Source organism: Dryobates pubescens, chromosome 7, assembly GCF_014839835.1.
Source record: "Dryobates pubescens isolate bDryPub1 chromosome 7, bDryPub1.pri, whole genome shotgun sequence".
NCBI lineage: Eukaryota > Metazoa > Chordata > Aves > Piciformes > Picidae > Dryobates > Dryobates pubescens.
The window spans coordinates 15484600-15501309 of NC_071618.1; the positions used below are offsets into that span (position 1 = coordinate 15484600).

The following is a 16710-nucleotide window of genomic DNA, read 5'->3' on the forward strand; positions in this document are numbered from 1 at the left end:
TTATGGTGAGTGTTGCCAGCAAATTGAGGGAGGAGATTCTTCCCCTCTGAACAGCTGAATAACACTGATGAGGCTTCACCTGAAATTTAGTGTCCTGTTCTGGGTTCCCTAGTAAAAGAGTGACATGGACATACTGGAGAGAATCCAGTGAAGGTCTGTGAAGATGATAAAGTAATGGAAGATGGAGCATCTCTCCTGTCTGACCAACCTGGTCTCCTCCTATGATCAGGTGACCCACCTGGTGGATGTGGGGAAGGCTGTGGATGTAGTCTACATGGACTTCAGCAAGGCCTTTGACACCATCCCCCATAGCAGACTCCTGGCCAAGCTGTCAGCCTGGGGCTTGGACAGCAGCACTCCGTGCTGGGTTAGGAACTGGCTGGAGAGCTATGCCCAGAGAGTGGTGGTGAATGGTGCCACATCCAGCTGGCAGCCAGTCACTAGTGGTGTCCCCCAGGGGTCAGTGCTGGGCCCCATGCTCTTTAATATCTTTATTGATGATCTGGATGAGGGCATTGAGTCCATCATCAGTAAATTTGCAGACTTCACCAAGCTGGGGGCAGGAGTTGATCTGTTAAGAGGGTAGGAGAGCTCTGCAGAGGGACCTCGACAGGCTGGACAGATAGGCAATGGCATGAGATTCAACACATCCAAGTGCCGGGTTCTACACATTGGCCACAACAACCCCATGCAGTGCTACAGGCTGGGGTCAGAGTGGCTGGAGAGCGGCCAGGTGGAGAGGGACCTGGGGGTGCTGGTTGATGGTAGGCTGAACATGAGCCTGCAGTGTGCCCAGGTGGCCAAGAAGGCCAATGGCATCCTGGCCTGTATCAGGAATAGTGTGGCCAGCAGGAGCAGGAAGGTCATTGTGCCCCTGTATTCAGCACTGGGTAAGCCACATCTTGAGTCCTGTGTCCAGTTCTGGGCCCCTCAGTTTAGGAAAGATGTTGAGTTGATGGAACGTGTCCAGAGAAGGGCAATCAAGCTGGGGAGGGCTTTGGAGCACAAGCCCTATGAGGAGAGGCTGAGGGAGCTGGGGTTGCTTAGCCTGGAGAAGAGGAGGCTCAGGGGAGACCTTTTTGCTGTCTGCAACTACCTGAAGGGAGGTTGTAGCCAGGTGGGGGTTGGTCTCTTCTCCCAGGCAACCAGCACCAGAACAAGAGGACACAGTCTCAAGCTGCACCAGGGGAGTTTTAAGCTGGATGTTAGGAAGTTCTTCATAGAAAGAGTGATTTGCCATTGGAATGGGCTGCCCAGGGTGGTGGTGGAGTCACTATCATTGGAGGTGTTTAGGAAGAGAGTAGATGAGGCACTTGGTGCCATGGTTTAGTTGATCAGATAGTGTTGGACGATAGGTTGGACTTCATGATCTCAAAAGTCTTTTCCAACCTGGTTAATTCTCTTCTATTCTATCTGTTCTGTGAGAAGGTGAGATTGCTGGGACTGTTCAGCCTGAAGAAAAGAAGGCTCAGGGGGATCTCATCAATGTTTATAAATACTCGAAGGGAGTCTCCCTCTCTAAGATATTCAGAACCCTCCTGGATGTGTTCTTGTGTGATCTGGTGTAGGTGATCCTGCTTTTGCAGGAGAGTTGGACTAGAAGATCTTTCAAGGTCCCTTCCAACCCCTAACATTCTGTGGCTCTCTGATACAAAGAGGACAGAGCCAGACTCTTCACAGTGGTGTTCAGTGCCAACAACAAAGGCAGCGGGAACAAAATGAAACATGAGGTTCCCTCTGAACATCAGGAAACACTGTCACAGGTTGAAGCAAGGCTGTAGATTCTCCATCCCTGGAGATACTGAAAAGCCGCAGGAACACGGTACTAGGCCAACTGTCACTGAGTGGCCCTGCTGGAACATAGAGACTGGACTTGGTGGCCTTCAGAGGCCACTTCCAACCTTTAACCACTCTGTGATTCTGGTTTTTTTAATCCTGACAATCCCTTTTTTCCTAAATAATCTCTTCATTAAGTACTGTTGCATGTTTTCTATTCCATCAGTTGGAGTAACCTGAAATTTCTTCACACTCTGTCAGATGCTTCTTACTTATTTTTTGTGACTGTTCCTCTATTTTGGGCTAATAGTGTTTAAGTAAAATTGTACTTTGTATCCTTAAATTTTGTAATTGGCTCATGTCTTGAATGCTATATTGTACTGTACAGTACCATCAGTGTTCATCTTGGCATCTGGATGTTCAGAACTGCATCTAGAAAATTGAGGCAGGTTATGGATCAACCATAATCAGTCAGTGCTCGCTTCTGTGAAGCCAAGAAGTCATTCAGTGTCTGGATTAAAGAGATTTAAAAATAACCATTTTCTTCACTTGATTTTTTAGTGATGAGTAAATAAATGAGATCTTGAACTATAAAATCTTATATATAATGGTTCTATTCCAGATGTCTGTTTATATTATTTTGTATTATGTCCTGTATCCTCTCTGGCTCATCTGATTTTATTCTTTATTTTACTGTTGCTTTTTGTTGGTGTTGTATTAACATCTAGAAACCCATTTGGGGGTGGGGGGAAGCGATCTCTACACAGTAGACATTTAATTTCCATTTATGTAAGAGAAAAGTGTATAATTGTGAGGACCCTAGCCACCGTGTAAATGATTCTTGCTCAAGTGTTAAAACATTAGATCTTAGGCTGGATGTTAGGAAGAAGCTCTACACAGAGATTGGCCATTGGAATGGGCTGCCCAGGGAGGTGGTGGAGTCACTGTCATTGGTGTTCAGGAGGAGACTTGATAGGTTGCATGGTTTAGTTGATTAGGTGGTGTTGGATGATAGGTTGGACATGATGATCTTGAAGGTCTTTTCCAACCTGGTCTATTCTATTCTTAGTTAGCTTCACTTTTAGATGATCTGAATCTGTGAGGACTTGATGTTTGGAAATTGGATCTTTTTGTTTTAAAAAGATGATTACAAGTGGAACAATGAGAGAAAACTGGAAAAAGGGCTGTTACCTTCCATCACACTTGTTGCAGTGCTACAAATAACTTGAAAAGGTCAAATATAAGAGAGCAAATAATGTACTTGTAATGCACTTGTTCAAAATATCAAACTGCTTGGTTTTGTTACAAGGTATGACGTACACATGACTTCCTTTGTGAGTAGACAGCATGTACAGATAGTATAAAGATCTTTCATTTTCTCACAGAACAACAAAGTCAGACGGTTTGCATTTGAGCTGAAGATGCAAGACAAAAGTAGTTACCTTTTAGCTGCAGATAGCGAACTTGAAATGGAAGAATGGATAAACACTCTAAACAAAATCCTTCAGCTTAACTTTGAGGCAGCAATGCAAGAAAAAAGAAATGGAGAGTCTCATGAAGGTAAGCAACGTTTCTAGTAATGGTAATACCGTTATGTGACAAAGTCTGCATACATGCCTTTGGACCAAAAGGTTTTACTGTGGCTAATTTTTTGTTTCCTTTGGTCATAAAAATTACAGACTTTTTCACTGTCTGAACTGCTGAGAGTTTTGACCTTTTGCCATTAAAATAGCACTGTTCTATACTGATTCCAGTTGAGAGTTAATTCCAGAAAAGAATAATGAGCCTGATCAGAATTCTAGAAAAGTAGAATCCACAATGAAGAATGAGGACAGAGGCAGTGTAAGGAAGAAAGAAAACATAGGAAGTAGTTGTGAAATATGTAAAATGCTGCTGAAAATGGAATAATCTGTTCTGTGGCTGCTGTAGGTAATAGAGTAAGGAATGTGGTTGCAGTGAGGGACTTATATTTGGATGTACCTCCCTTGACCATAAATGTTTCCCTTAAGTACTGAAATAGATTGCTTGAGTGTAGAATTTTTTCTGTTGGAGGCCTTTAAGAGTAGGTAACACAGGGTAAGGAATGTGACATAGATGTAACTGGTAGTTAGGCGACAAAAGGATACTCTAGATACCTTCCTGTGCATGCTTCCTCTTGAGAGTTGATGGTCAGGGCAGCTGGTATGAGACCAAGTGTAATGCATATCCAGAAGATCCTGAAGAGGTTATAAAAGATTGTTTTGCTTATGAATAGCACAATATACCAAAAGAGGTCATTGATGTTTAAAATGAGGTATCACAGTCTTTGATAAGATTGCTGGAATGTAGCATGTTGTTTGCAGTTAAAGCAAATCAGAAAAAGGGAAGCCTGTAGCTGACATTTTAGTCAGTGGTCCCCATTGAATTTAGAATGTAAAATGCTTATGGCTAACTGAATGGTTCCTTTGTAAATCCAGTAACCATTGGAGAGTAGAGCTGGGAACCTAACAAACAAAGGAAACTTGTTTTGAAATCAAGTTACAATGCATGGTGAAAAGAGTCAAGTAAATTTGTGTTTTGAGTGCCCCCTTCCCCCATTTAATTCTTCAAATTAATGTTATTTTCTAGGTATTAGATTAGAAGTAACTGCTGCTTCACCATTTTATGTAGCTGATTACATCCTCCAAGAAGTCATTGTATCAAAATGAAATGAAGTTGTCCACAACCTCATTATGTAAATAATTGTAATTATTGAGGAGGTAGGAATTAAAAAGAATTTTAAGATTCAGAAATGTAATAATTTTTGCTACAGGGTTTTGTAAGTAGCCTGGGTTTTTTGTGTGCTTAGGGTTTAAATTTTCTTTTAATGTGGTTTTATAATTTCAGATGATGAACAAAGCAAACTGGAGAGCTCATCAAGTAGTTTTGATAACTACTATCCTGAAATTGCCAAGGTAATATATATTGTAAATGCCAACTCAGCATGTGAAGTACTAAACATAAGTTAGTCAGATGAACTTTCAGTAAAGGTAAGGTATAGGCAAAGCTTCCAATTAGTTTGTGGTACTTCAAAACCTTAGAAGGGCTTTTGTGAATGGATGTGGTTATTGACTTCCTTCATTTTCTACTTTTGGAAGCAAACTATTTACTGTCTTCAAGTTCCTTATATAAATCCTGACATGCCATTTAAAAGCAGTAGGTTCTGTTAGTTTGTTTTGCATATTTTCTATAATTTTATTGCATGCAGATAAGTTCTGTACTATTTACATAAAAATCTAGTGCTAAAGTAAAATTCTATTTTTATTGTTAGAAGGTGCGGGAGCTTAATAGTGGTCCCTGGAGGTGTTCAAGAGGGGATTGGATGTGGCACTTGAAGCCATGGCTTAGTTAGTCATGAGGGATTGGGTGACAGGTTGGACTCTAATTTCTGAGGTCTTTTCCAACCGTATGGATTCTATGATTCTATAATGTGAATGTATCTTAAGGTGCTTGAGTTTGTATCAAGCTGGCAAGTTCATGACTACTTCCTGTGTTGCCATAGTATCAGTGTCTGCCTATTTACAGACTTACTTCTATTAATTTAGTGCCCTGTGCTTGCAATAAGCTTTGAAAGTTCTCCAAGGAAGAAATTTTTGTCCAATCACCTAAATACTGGAGCTGGTGAACCTTTTCTATTGAAATTTCAAAATCCAAACTCCCCATGACTTCCTAACTCTTTTGTTCTGTGTGGGCATAGCCTGTAGTCTTAAAACTTTTCTGCCTGACCATGCTCTGGAGTGTTGTCCCCTTTTTTCTGAGGATTTGTCTGACCTAGTAACTACTCCTTGAAGGGCTTTTAAACTGGGAATACACAGTAAAACTAATTCTATCTATTACAATAGCTAACATACCAAAAGATTCAGAATGCTTAACATGCTTTTAGCACCCAAACTGGTTGGCTGACTTAATTCTTTCTGTTACTGCTTTGTAATTAACTTAGCACATGTACACAAAAAGCTATTATGTGATAATGTAACAGAGCTGTAATTGGAAATTAATTTGACTTGTGATGCATGTAATCATGTTTTCTTTGGAAGAGCTGTAAGCATCAAACAGCATACTTAGATGAGGCTATGAGAATTTATTTCAGAAATAAATGAGATGCTCTTATTGTATAGAAGATATTTCTTCCTTTATAGTCAGTCACACTGGTTCCCTGGACTTCCACAGGGAGCTTGTATTCAGGACTGCAGCACCTGCATATAGATTTAGTACTACAAAGGCTGCTTCCTGTTTCCATAACCTAAAGAGCATGCAGCTCGTTAGGCTAGCTATTTTTCTAGTGTGTTATTTTCCTCAGCTCTTTAACCACTGGCTTTTTTCATTCCATAGCTATAATCTATTTAGGTTTCTGCTTCCTTCCAGAGTATTTAGGTTTTACCATTCTAGTCATCTTTACTAAATAGTAGCTCTCAAGATAATTTGCTCTAAAGTATTTTTCTAGCTATTTTGCCCTGAGAAGTACAGGGGAAAATCTGTCCATTTGCATTAGTGCACTCTTTGTGCCTTAACTTGATTACATTACATAAAATGTTTTGAGGATTTATTTGTGTTTTATTCTCTCTTTTTTTGTAAGTCTTGTGAGGACTTAAAAGGCATCGAGCCTTATTTTAGAGAGCTGATAGTTGCTCCGTTATTTTTGTTGGTTCTTGGAGGAGATTTTTACAATAGCTGACCTCATATCCTTATGAAAAAAAAAGATAATTCCTTCAGGAGTAATTGTGGAGCACCTGACAATAGGGGGAAAAAACAGTCTTCCTAGGAAAGGCTTAACCCTTGTTGAGTACATGTCCAGGCTTTTATTTTTCTATCAACAGCTGCTAGTTTATAACATAAAGCAGGCAAAACTGCATGGTGTGCTTCCATAAACAGATATGCACACATATATCTCAGTCTCTCATGCCTAGTTCACGTTCCTTTTGTCTGTAACTTAAATACTGACAGTGAATGTAGGGGTTTGGGGTTTTGCTGGGGTTTTTTGGTTGCTTTGGGATTTTTTTGGTGTTGATTTTTATTTTAAAAAAATCTTTAGAGGAAACAAATTAGACCTCTACCTTAAATAACTCTGTGACTCTTACAATCAGTGTGTTTAAGTGCCTCATTAACCATTATGGTTCCCAGTATTTCTCAAGGTAGGAGAATACTGTACCAGTTTTACAGATTAGGAAATGGAATTGCAGAGGCACTGCTGTGCTGTAGACAGGGTTTGTTGAACACACACATTTTCAGATCCTGACCTCTGACTGCCCTTGATACGTCAGCCAAAAATGCATATTTGTGTCATGTCTTTAGTGCACAAGACACCGAAGAATCTAAAACTATTCAAGATGTTTTAACTGAAATGCTTTCTATCTTGCTCATCTTCATCTCAGTTCTTCCCACTATTCCCTTTCCAAAACACACATGCAACCTTCTAGCCATCTTTAAACTTCTTCACTGTTTAGTCCTGTATTTCTCAATCATGCCAGCTGTTAAACAATAAAAGCCCGCTTATACTCTGCTGATACCGAGTGTCTGGGTTGTCTTTCACATCTGCTCTTGTCTTTTCTCCTTTGTGTCTCTGTGTGTGTGTGTTAAAGATAACAATGAAAAGTAAATGAAGTCCATTGGAGCACTTATGCTCAAAATCACATCTCAGAAGCTCATCTTCTGTGATGCGTCCCTTAAGTCAAATTCTTTCATTTTATTATTGCCAACCTGAAGTAGGATTTGAATGCTTTGAACCTGGAGTTTTGTTTTGGATTTTTTTTTTCACTCTTGAGACGTAGTTGGAGTTTCTTCAGCCTCCAGCAAAGTAGATGTAGACAATAGGTCACATCCAGCTGATGGTCAGTAAAGAGCATTTTGGATTGGTAACTACTTTTAACTGATCCAAAATTAGATGCTTCTTTGCAATGTAATACTTTCTATCCTTGTTTAGCCAGCTGCTACTTTGGGTATGGCAGCTCTCCTACATGCATAATTTTGGTGCATGCAGATGTCCATTTGTCATGTCCTGTGACTTTTAAAATCCTAGAACACTCTTTAAATAAAACCTTTTTTTGAAAAAGTAACCTATACATACCATCAGTTTTCACATTACCTTATGTTCCACTTGGTTTACTGTTACTTGGTAGGTACCCAGAAATCATAGGCAAGATCAGCATACAGTGTACTCTGCAAAGTAATTTTGGAAATTATTTTTTTTTCTTTCTTCAACCCACAGGAAAACTACTTTAGCAGCAGAGCTCAAGAAAAACCACCAAATCAAAACCAAAACCTCAACCCTTCCCCCCCCCACTGCAAAACCAACCAACCAAACCAAAACCCCACCCCCCAAAAAGACCATCAAACCCAAAAAACACCAAAACTGCACCACAAAAAAAAAAAATCAAAAAAACACAACAAATACCCAAACCAAAACACAAAACAATAACAGCAATAAAAACCTCACAAAACCCCAAACAAACAAAACCACAAAACGAAGGAAAAAGAACTCTGGTGGTGTTTCTTAATTTAGGTAACCTGTTGTTTGCTGAGCAATTCTCTGGTCTCAGGATAGTTCTACCTTTAACCTAAACATTGTTACTTCTTCTTTTCTTTATTTTTAGTTATTAAAAAAAAAAAAAAAGAGAGTTATGGAAGTTATTTATTATTTAAGGAGGCAAAGTGGTATATGAGCTATGCAGGAGTATAGTTTGTAAGGCTGCTTTAGCCTGAAATGTTACATGTTGCTGATGTACACTTTTGTGTTTTGTTTTATTTGGACATGATGGAACAATTTAAGAAATTGCAAAGCTCATTTATGGAGAGAAGATTGCATGAATTAAGAACGTACAAATATTTGAACATCACAGGAAAAAGAATGAGATCAAAACCACTTTCACTTAGTGTGATACAAAGCCTTATTTTCTTATTTTTTTACAGAGTACCAGAGAAGCAGAAATTAAGTTGAAAAGTGAAAGCAGAGTTAAACTTTTTGTCTTGGATCCAGATGCCCAGGTTAGACTTTGCACAAGGAAGCACATTGTTTTATTTTCTGTTTATCATTTTGAGATCAGAAACAACTTACCTTAGTTTTTCTTTTCTCTTTTTACAGAAACTTGACTTTTCTGGTATTGAACCAGAGCTGAAGCCATTTGAAGAGAAATTTGGAAAAAAAATTCTTGTTAAATGCAATGATTTATCTTTTAATTTGCAAAGCTGCGTTGCAGAAAATGAAGAAGGACCAACAACAAATGTAAATAATTCATCTAGTTGCTTCCTGTTAATATTGTAATGACTATCTCAATATGTTGCTGGCACCATCGTTAATGGCAAGAATTCCTTTCAATGATTGCAAAACTTACATTGTGGGGAGTTTCCTACTCCTTTAAATCAAAATTAGAACTTAAAGAGCTATGAAAAGTGACTTTGCTACTAATCTTTCTGTCATGTTGTGGGAAGTGGAATTTTTACACCTTGTTACAAATATCTGGAATGACAACTGTGTGGAAGTGTTCATAAAACTGTTATTCATTTTCTCTTCATACACATTTTTGGAGTCATATAGATGCCACCAATGACACTTGATTGTTTTTCCCCAAACATCTAGGTAGAACCCTTCTTTGTCACATTATCACTATTTGACATCAAAAACAACAGGAAGATTTCAGCAGATTTCCATGTTGATTTGAACCATGCCTCAGTAAGGCACATGTTATCAAGCACATCTCAACAGATGATGAATGGCAGTGGTGATAGTTTACACAGAATTCAAGATATTTATGAAACTGTATTGCAATATCCAAAGCAGGTAAGAACTAGTAACTTAAAAGATTAGTAGTAGGATTTTGGATACAAGTGTAGAGTTTTCCTATATCCTTTAGATAACTTTCTATGATGTAAAGTGTGTGTGCATTTTCCTCTCATTTTTTTTTTTTTTCCCCTCCCTAGGGAATATTCTCTGTCACATGTCCTCATACTGACATTTTCCTTGTGGCTAGAATAGAAAAAGTACTACAGGGAAGTATTGCACATTGTGCTGAACCATATATGAAAAGTTCAGATTCATCAAAGGTATGTTATGTTCTTTTGTGGCATGGAAAAAATGCCAAGGCACGATGGGTTGATTGGAAATTCAGACTTATTAATGAAAAGCTTAGCTCTTTTATAGGAAATTCAAATAACTGCATGATTTGATTTCAGTTACTGTTTTTCCTAGTAACTGTTATGAATGGAACCATTATTGGTTGTCTGATGTACTACTGGAAAACACCTTTTTATAATTGTAATGTAATCTGTACCTTTTATAATGGCTTTAAGTACACTGATAAAAGAATACTCAACTTCAATGTGAAAATTGAGTTGAAAATTGTTGAATAAAGAAATATTGAATATAGGTGAGAAATTAACTCTGTCTCTTTTAGTTAATGCAGCCTATTTACTATGGTATTGTTGAGTTTTCTCTCTATTTTTTTGTGACCATAATTTACTGTAACTTTATTTTCCTGCTTCTTGTTTTTTCCTTCAGAACCATTTTGCTCCTTAATGCTCTGTTTTTATGGATAAAATGCTTTGCAGACCTGATAGAACTGAAAATAACTGAAACATCTTAAGTCTACAGGAGTCTAGAATGACATAGCATTTTAATGCTTTCTGAAACATCTACAAGAAACTCTGCCAGTTACTGCTTCTTGTCTGTCACTGAAGAAGTAGTTTTAATTTTGTTGTTTTACAGTTGTGTTCAAATAATTGGATAGTAGGGGAAATGGTATTGGGGTTTTTTTGTAAGCAGTGTCAGCTACTCTTGACATTGTTTGTTCCTTCAGCTGGTGAAAGGATGGGTTAACTCAGTCTCTGCAGAGGAATAGTGTTGTTTCCTACTGATTTAATGCTGCTAAGTTACATGTAAAAAACCCTGTATTTTTCACTTGATCTTAATATAGATCAGACTACTGATTTGCTTTTCCAGGAATACTTGAGATTATTTTTCAGCTATCATTGGAAAACAGCAGCTTTGTATTTTAGGAGTCTGGTTTTGAAGTGTGTGTTGACAGTTACTGAGTTAAAAACAAACCTGAACTGAGTAGCTGATTTTTCTGCTCTTGGGCTTGAGCCACATGGGAAGGTTAAGTAAGTCCAAGTGTTCCCAAATTTGATGCTAAGTGCTAGGCATGTGTTGCCCTGTACTGCAAAAGGAACATTCATGGTTATATTAACTTACATTATTGATTTCTGGTATTCATTTGGTTATAATTTTATACCGCTGGACACTTAGTTTGATTGCTTCTACTCTGCCCCCTCTCCCCATCCTCTTGAATTTTTTTGGTGTCTGGGATAACGCTGTATTTGAAGCAAAACAGAAGAGTACCAGATTTATAGGCCTTCATGCAGTGCAATGAGCAAGTTGTATATCCATGCAGATTTAGCATTCTGGATAAAGGAAAATGGAAGCAGCAAATTCTATGACTTAGAGATGACTTGTGCCCGTAAATATTGAATACATTGAGTGAATTAGTGATGATTACTTACTAAGATTTTATGCCTTTGAGTGCAATTTCCCCCCTTTTTACGAGAAAGGATAATGGAGAGTTGGCTCAAACAACACATGAATAGAAACAGCTTTTCAAGGTGTCATAACATCTACAGCATAGGTCTAGGATAATATTCAGGCAGGTTTACTTTGTGGTTTTCTGACTCTGACAAACAATTTTGTCGTGTGTAGGCACATACCTTAAGGTCTGATTATATGTTTCATTGTGAGAAAGTGGGGTTTTTTTTGGAAAAGAGGCCCACTGCTCTGTCAGGAGCTTCCACTTGAGCCTAAGTGGTTCAGCTTGGTGTTGAATATTTCAGACTATTGGGCTTCTAGCTCTGATGCATTTTGGTTGTATATAATGGAATTGTTTGTTCACTATAAAGCTAACAAAGCCCAAAATGTTTCAGTGAAAAAAGTGTTGCAGTGTCCATACTTAAGGTTGTCCATGTGATCTTCCTACAACTCCTCTCTATGATGTGTGTGTACTTGTAACACAAGAATTGTAGAGCATTTTTCTACCTATTCTGCAGGAGTGTGTTCTGGTACATAGAGTGAATATGGGAATAAATGCAGGGGTCAATGTTTTTTATCCTGAGTCACAATTTTGTCTTAAAAGGCAGTTGAATTATTTTTTATGAATCTATCTTTCCTATGAGTTTTGCACATAGCATTCTTCTTGTTGCTTAATTAAGTATGTATTATTTGAAGTATACAGGCTCTGTGTTTTCACCCATGAAGTACTGTGAAATCAATAGGCCCTGGTTAATCTGAAATGAATTGTTAGAGAGATATTTATCTTTAATTCACATGCTTAGAATTGATCTTCTATGGAAGATTTTTCCAATTCATATTAATGTTAATATGTGGAATCTTTTGTGTACTAATGGTGAGAAAAACGTGCCTTTTAAAACATGATTACTACTTGTGTCCCTTGCAGGTTGCACTGAAAGTTTTGAAGAATGCTAAGCAGGCATGTCAGAGATTAGGTCAATATAGGATGCCTTTTGCCTGGGCAGCAAGGTAAAGATGAATCTTGTCAAGTTCTATGTTTTTTTTCCTTTCTTTAAAATTATTTTGTGCATCACACTTCTTGTAAAACTTAATGTGCTATTTAAAAACATTTCCTGTTTTATTTTCAGTTAACCAAAGATTTCTGACAAACTTATGCTTCATCTCAGTAGCAGCAAAAGTTAGAAACATCCATTTTATTTTTATTCAGACTGTTCAATACTGCCAGCTGTTTTCTATTGTCAGTGGTTCACACTTGTTACTGAACTGCCTGTATGTTAACAGTCGCCTACACTGACAAGAATATTAAACGATTAAAGTGAAGGATGCAAGGATGCTGTAGTATGTTTTAATTTGTAATAAATTTCCTGAAGTGAATTTTAACACTCTCATAAACTCATCTGAAATGCAAGATTTTTTGACTTTCAGGACCCTATTTAAAGATGCCTCGGGAACCCTGGACAAAAATGCAAGATTTTCGCCTCTTTTCAGACAAGACAGTAATAAACTTTCAAATGAGGACATGCTGAAATTGTTAGCAGATTTCAGGAAGTAAGTTTTATTTTCCCACTTTAAAACAAAAAAACCCTAAAAAAACCCCAACAGAAACAGATGAATTCCAAGCCCCATCATTGTTTCATGTGGTCTCGAACTGGAGCATCTAGTCTTTGGATGTAGATATTTATGCATTTTACACTTCAAATATAGAAGTGCTATAAATTCCACTTCTGTTATGGTACAGTTCACTGGAGTTGTATTAATTTGAATGATATCTAATTGCAAAAAGCTTGGGCTACAGTTTCTTTCTTACCAGATCTAATAAGGGGATTTGTAATATATCTTTTAATTGCATATATCTTTAATTGAATTTATATCTTTTAATTGCATTAAGCAAGCAATGTAGCATTTGAATTGATCTGTACTGATACAATTTGCCATAAATAATAATACTGAAATGAATACAGTAGATTAGCCTGACACATCGCTTTCTGAATTAAGGAAATGCTTTTGGTTATTTCAACATCCTGTTTGTGGAGTCATATATGTAGTATGTCACAGGAGTTTTAGTAAGAAAGAGGTTATAGTGTCTAAGAATTAGCTATTTGAATTAGAATCCAGACTTGAACCAGAAAAAGTTTTGTTTCACAACATGGGATTGCGTTTTGGGGAAATCTTTTATCCACTACCTCTGCAATAAGTTAAAAAATCGTGCTGCTGACTATTTTTGCTAATAAAAGGTTCTGCACTGGTGTTTTAAAATGGTAAATAATCCTAAATAAAATTTTATTTCCAAATTAGCTGCCTGATAAACATCTAAGATATTTCATAGTAGGCTAGTTATAGTAAATATTTTGCATTGTGAGTAACTACTCTAGAAAGGGAGAAAAAAAATAAGAGTAGAAGTCTCATTGCTTTTCTCCCAAGTTTACCCCGCTTACAATAAATTAGTGTCACTGGCCATTGAGATTTAAAAAGCTCACTTCTGTGTCCCCTTTTTGCTGCAAATGATAGTGAGTTATTACATGGCAAACAATATTTAACAAAATTTTTCATTTTGATTTAAGGTAGCAAAAACATCATGCTTTGTCTTAATCTTTTCTACACTAGTGACTAAAACTTTGTTAATTTTCTTTTTTTCTTTGTTTTTGAGAATGTAGAGGAGAGGAAAACTGTGAATCTAAGCAAAAAAACAAGACCAGATCTGTCATACATATTTCATCTCATACTCCTATTTCAGGATATTACTTTTGCCTCTGTTTCCTATTATCTCTTTTCTCTGGCATGTAATAGTTATGCATTTAGCCTGACTTAGAGTTTTGGTTGTTTTTTTTTCCCTTCCTGCAGACCTGAAAAGATGGCCAAACTTCCTGTTATTTTAGGAAACCTGGATGTTACAATTGATAATGTGTCATCAGATTTTCCAAGTAAGTATTAATAAACACTATTAGATGGACATTTAGGCTTTTTCTCTTCAGTTTTTTATTATTTTTTTTATGTATTTTCAGATTATGTTAACTCCTCATACATTCCCATGAAACAGTTTGAAAATAGTACCAAGACACTAATAACATTTGAAATAGAGGAATTTGTTCCCTGTATACCAAAACATACTCAGCCTTTCACCATCTACAACAATCACCTCTATGTTTATCCGAAGCACTTGAAATATGACAGTCAAAAATCTTTTGCCAAGGTAAGTACAGGAGAACTGTTACGTTCTTCTTTCTCAGGTTTAGTTAAGACTGATTACCTGTTATATTTCTGTGATGATCCTTATGATTAATCATTTGGGGTTTTGTTTTTAAATCCTGCTTTAGGCTAGAAATATTGCAGTGTGCATTGAGTTCAAGGATTCTGATGAAGAGGATTCGTTGCCTTTAAAGGTTAGTCTTTTCACTGTCGCGACTGATAAAATGGTTAGTTAGCTGAGTAACACAGAATCACAGAATGTTAGATGCTCAAGGGACCTCCAGAGATGGAGTGCAACCTCCTGCCATAAGCAGGATCACCTGGAGTAGTCCACACAGGAATGCATCCAGGTGGGTTTTGAAAGTCTCCAGAAAATGAGACTCCACAACCTGCTTGGGTAGCCTGTTCCAATACTCCATCACTCTCACTGTAAAGAAGTTTCTCCTCATGCTGAGGTAAAACTTCCTATGTTCAAGTTTGTATCCATTGTTCCTTGTCTTATTACTGCACACCGCTAAAAAGAGATTTGCCCCTTCCACTTGATACCCACCCCCTCAGATATTTATGGACATTGATGAGATCCCCTCTCAGTCTTCTCAAGACTAAACAGCCCCAGGGATCTTAGTCTCTCTTCATAGGGTAGATGCTCATGTCCCCTAATCATCCTCATGGCGCTCTGTTGGATTCTCTCCAGCAGTTCTCTGTCTCTCTTGAACTCGGGGGAGCCCAAAACTGAACACAGTATTCCAGGAGCTGTCTCACCAGGGCAGAGTACAGGGGGAGATGAACCTCCCTGGATCTGCTGGACATACTTTTCTTAGTGCACCCCAGGGCCATTGGCTCTCTTGGCCCCAAGAGCACATTGTTGTCCCATGGAGAGCTTGCTGTCCACCAGCACTCCAAGGTCTTTCTCCATGAAGGTGCCTTCTAGCAGGGCAAGCACTAACGTGTCCTGGTGCCTGCTGTTAGTCCTCCCCAGATGCAGGACCCTGCACTTGTCCTTATTGAACTTCATGAGGTGTGCCTTCACCCAGCTCTCCAGCCTGTCCAGGTCTTGTTGGATGGCATCACAGCCTGATAGGGTGTCAGCCACACCCCACCCCTCAGTTTTCTATCATCAGCAGACTTGCTGAGTGTACACTCAGGCCCCTCATCCAGGTGGCTAATAAATGTATTGAACAAAACTGGATCCAGTAGTGTTGGATTAATTTATCTAGTTTGAGTTGGCAGCTTGTAGTTCTTGTTTTGCATTTGGCATAAGAATAACTTCTAGATTACTTGTTTGGTGTTGATACTAAAGAACCCTCAGAGCAAACAAGGGTGCGGTGGCTTGTGTCTACTCCACGAGGGAAATAGTTTAAGTTAAAGCCTTACCTCAACTGCAGAGGTAAGCTCTGTGATTTTTTATTTATTTATTTTTTTAATGACTACCACAGCATATAAGAGGTGCCTGGAAGAAAAGGTGTGGAAAAATATACAGCAGTTCCTAGGTGAAATCACAGTGTCAGCTCTGCTACACTGCAGACTATAGATCATATAATCGCCTGTCTGTGCAAAAGAACCAAGTTAAACAATTTAAAATGCTTCAGGTACTAGGTGGAACAGATTCTAAGCTGAGAGTGAAGAATGATCACAGGGTGGGTTTTTTTTTTGTTCTTCTTTTCTTTTTTTCTATTATTAGTGTATCTATGGTAGGCCAGGTGGGCCAGTATTTACAAGAAGTGCGTTTGCTGCTGTTCTACATCATCATCAAAATCCAGAATTTTATGACGAGGTAAGCTACCTTTCCACTAAGGTAACTTTTACTGGTTTAGTTATTATGTAAGTTTCAAAAATAGAAGAAAATATTTGAGGATTGCAAAGTTCTTGGTAGTTATTTTGGTGAAAACACACACACACACACACCCTTTTCACTGTAAGTAAATTTTTCTTAGTTTTGTGTGTGTGATTCTTCATCTTGTTTCAAGTAACGTGCAGCCTTGAATTGCTTTTAAATGTGCAAGCATGTCACTACTCTAGTTGAAGACTTCTAGCAATGTTGTGATTCTTTGCCTTTCAGATTAAAATAGAGTTGCCCACTCAGTTGCATGAAAAGCACCATTTGTTATTCACCTTCTACCATGTCAGCTGTGATAATTCAAGCAAAGGGAGCACAAAGAAGAAGGATGTTGTTGAAACACAGGGTTTGTATGCTAATGCTTCACTTTCAGAACCTTCTG

The 16710-nt window shown here is 37.9% G+C and overlaps 1 protein-coding gene across 5 annotated transcripts in view; it reads left to right on the forward strand.

Moving 5' to 3' along the window:
* Window positions 1–16710, forward strand: part of DOCK9 (dedicator of cytokinesis 9) — a 134780-nt gene that overhangs the window by 50908 nt on the left and 67162 nt on the right. For all 5 annotated transcript variants that reach the window (XM_054162926.1, XM_054162928.1, XM_054162924.1 and 2 more), the window contains exons 8-20: window positions 3162–3336; window positions 4642–4709; window positions 8701–8775; window positions 8873–9013; window positions 9368–9568; window positions 9709–9831; window positions 12231–12313; window positions 12731–12853; window positions 14147–14226; window positions 14308–14495; window positions 14620–14685; window positions 16173–16265; window positions 16551–16674. In XM_054162926.1, coding sequence (XP_054018901.1) covers window positions 3162–3336; window positions 4642–4709; window positions 8701–8775; window positions 8873–9013; window positions 9368–9568; window positions 9709–9831; window positions 12231–12313; window positions 12731–12853; window positions 14147–14226; window positions 14308–14495; window positions 14620–14685; window positions 16173–16265; window positions 16551–16674 — 1540 coding nt within the window. The remainder of the gene's footprint in view (window positions 1–3161; window positions 3337–4641; window positions 4710–8700; window positions 8776–8872; window positions 9014–9367; window positions 9569–9708; window positions 9832–12230; window positions 12314–12730; window positions 12854–14146; window positions 14227–14307; window positions 14496–14619; window positions 14686–16172; window positions 16266–16550; window positions 16675–16710) is intronic.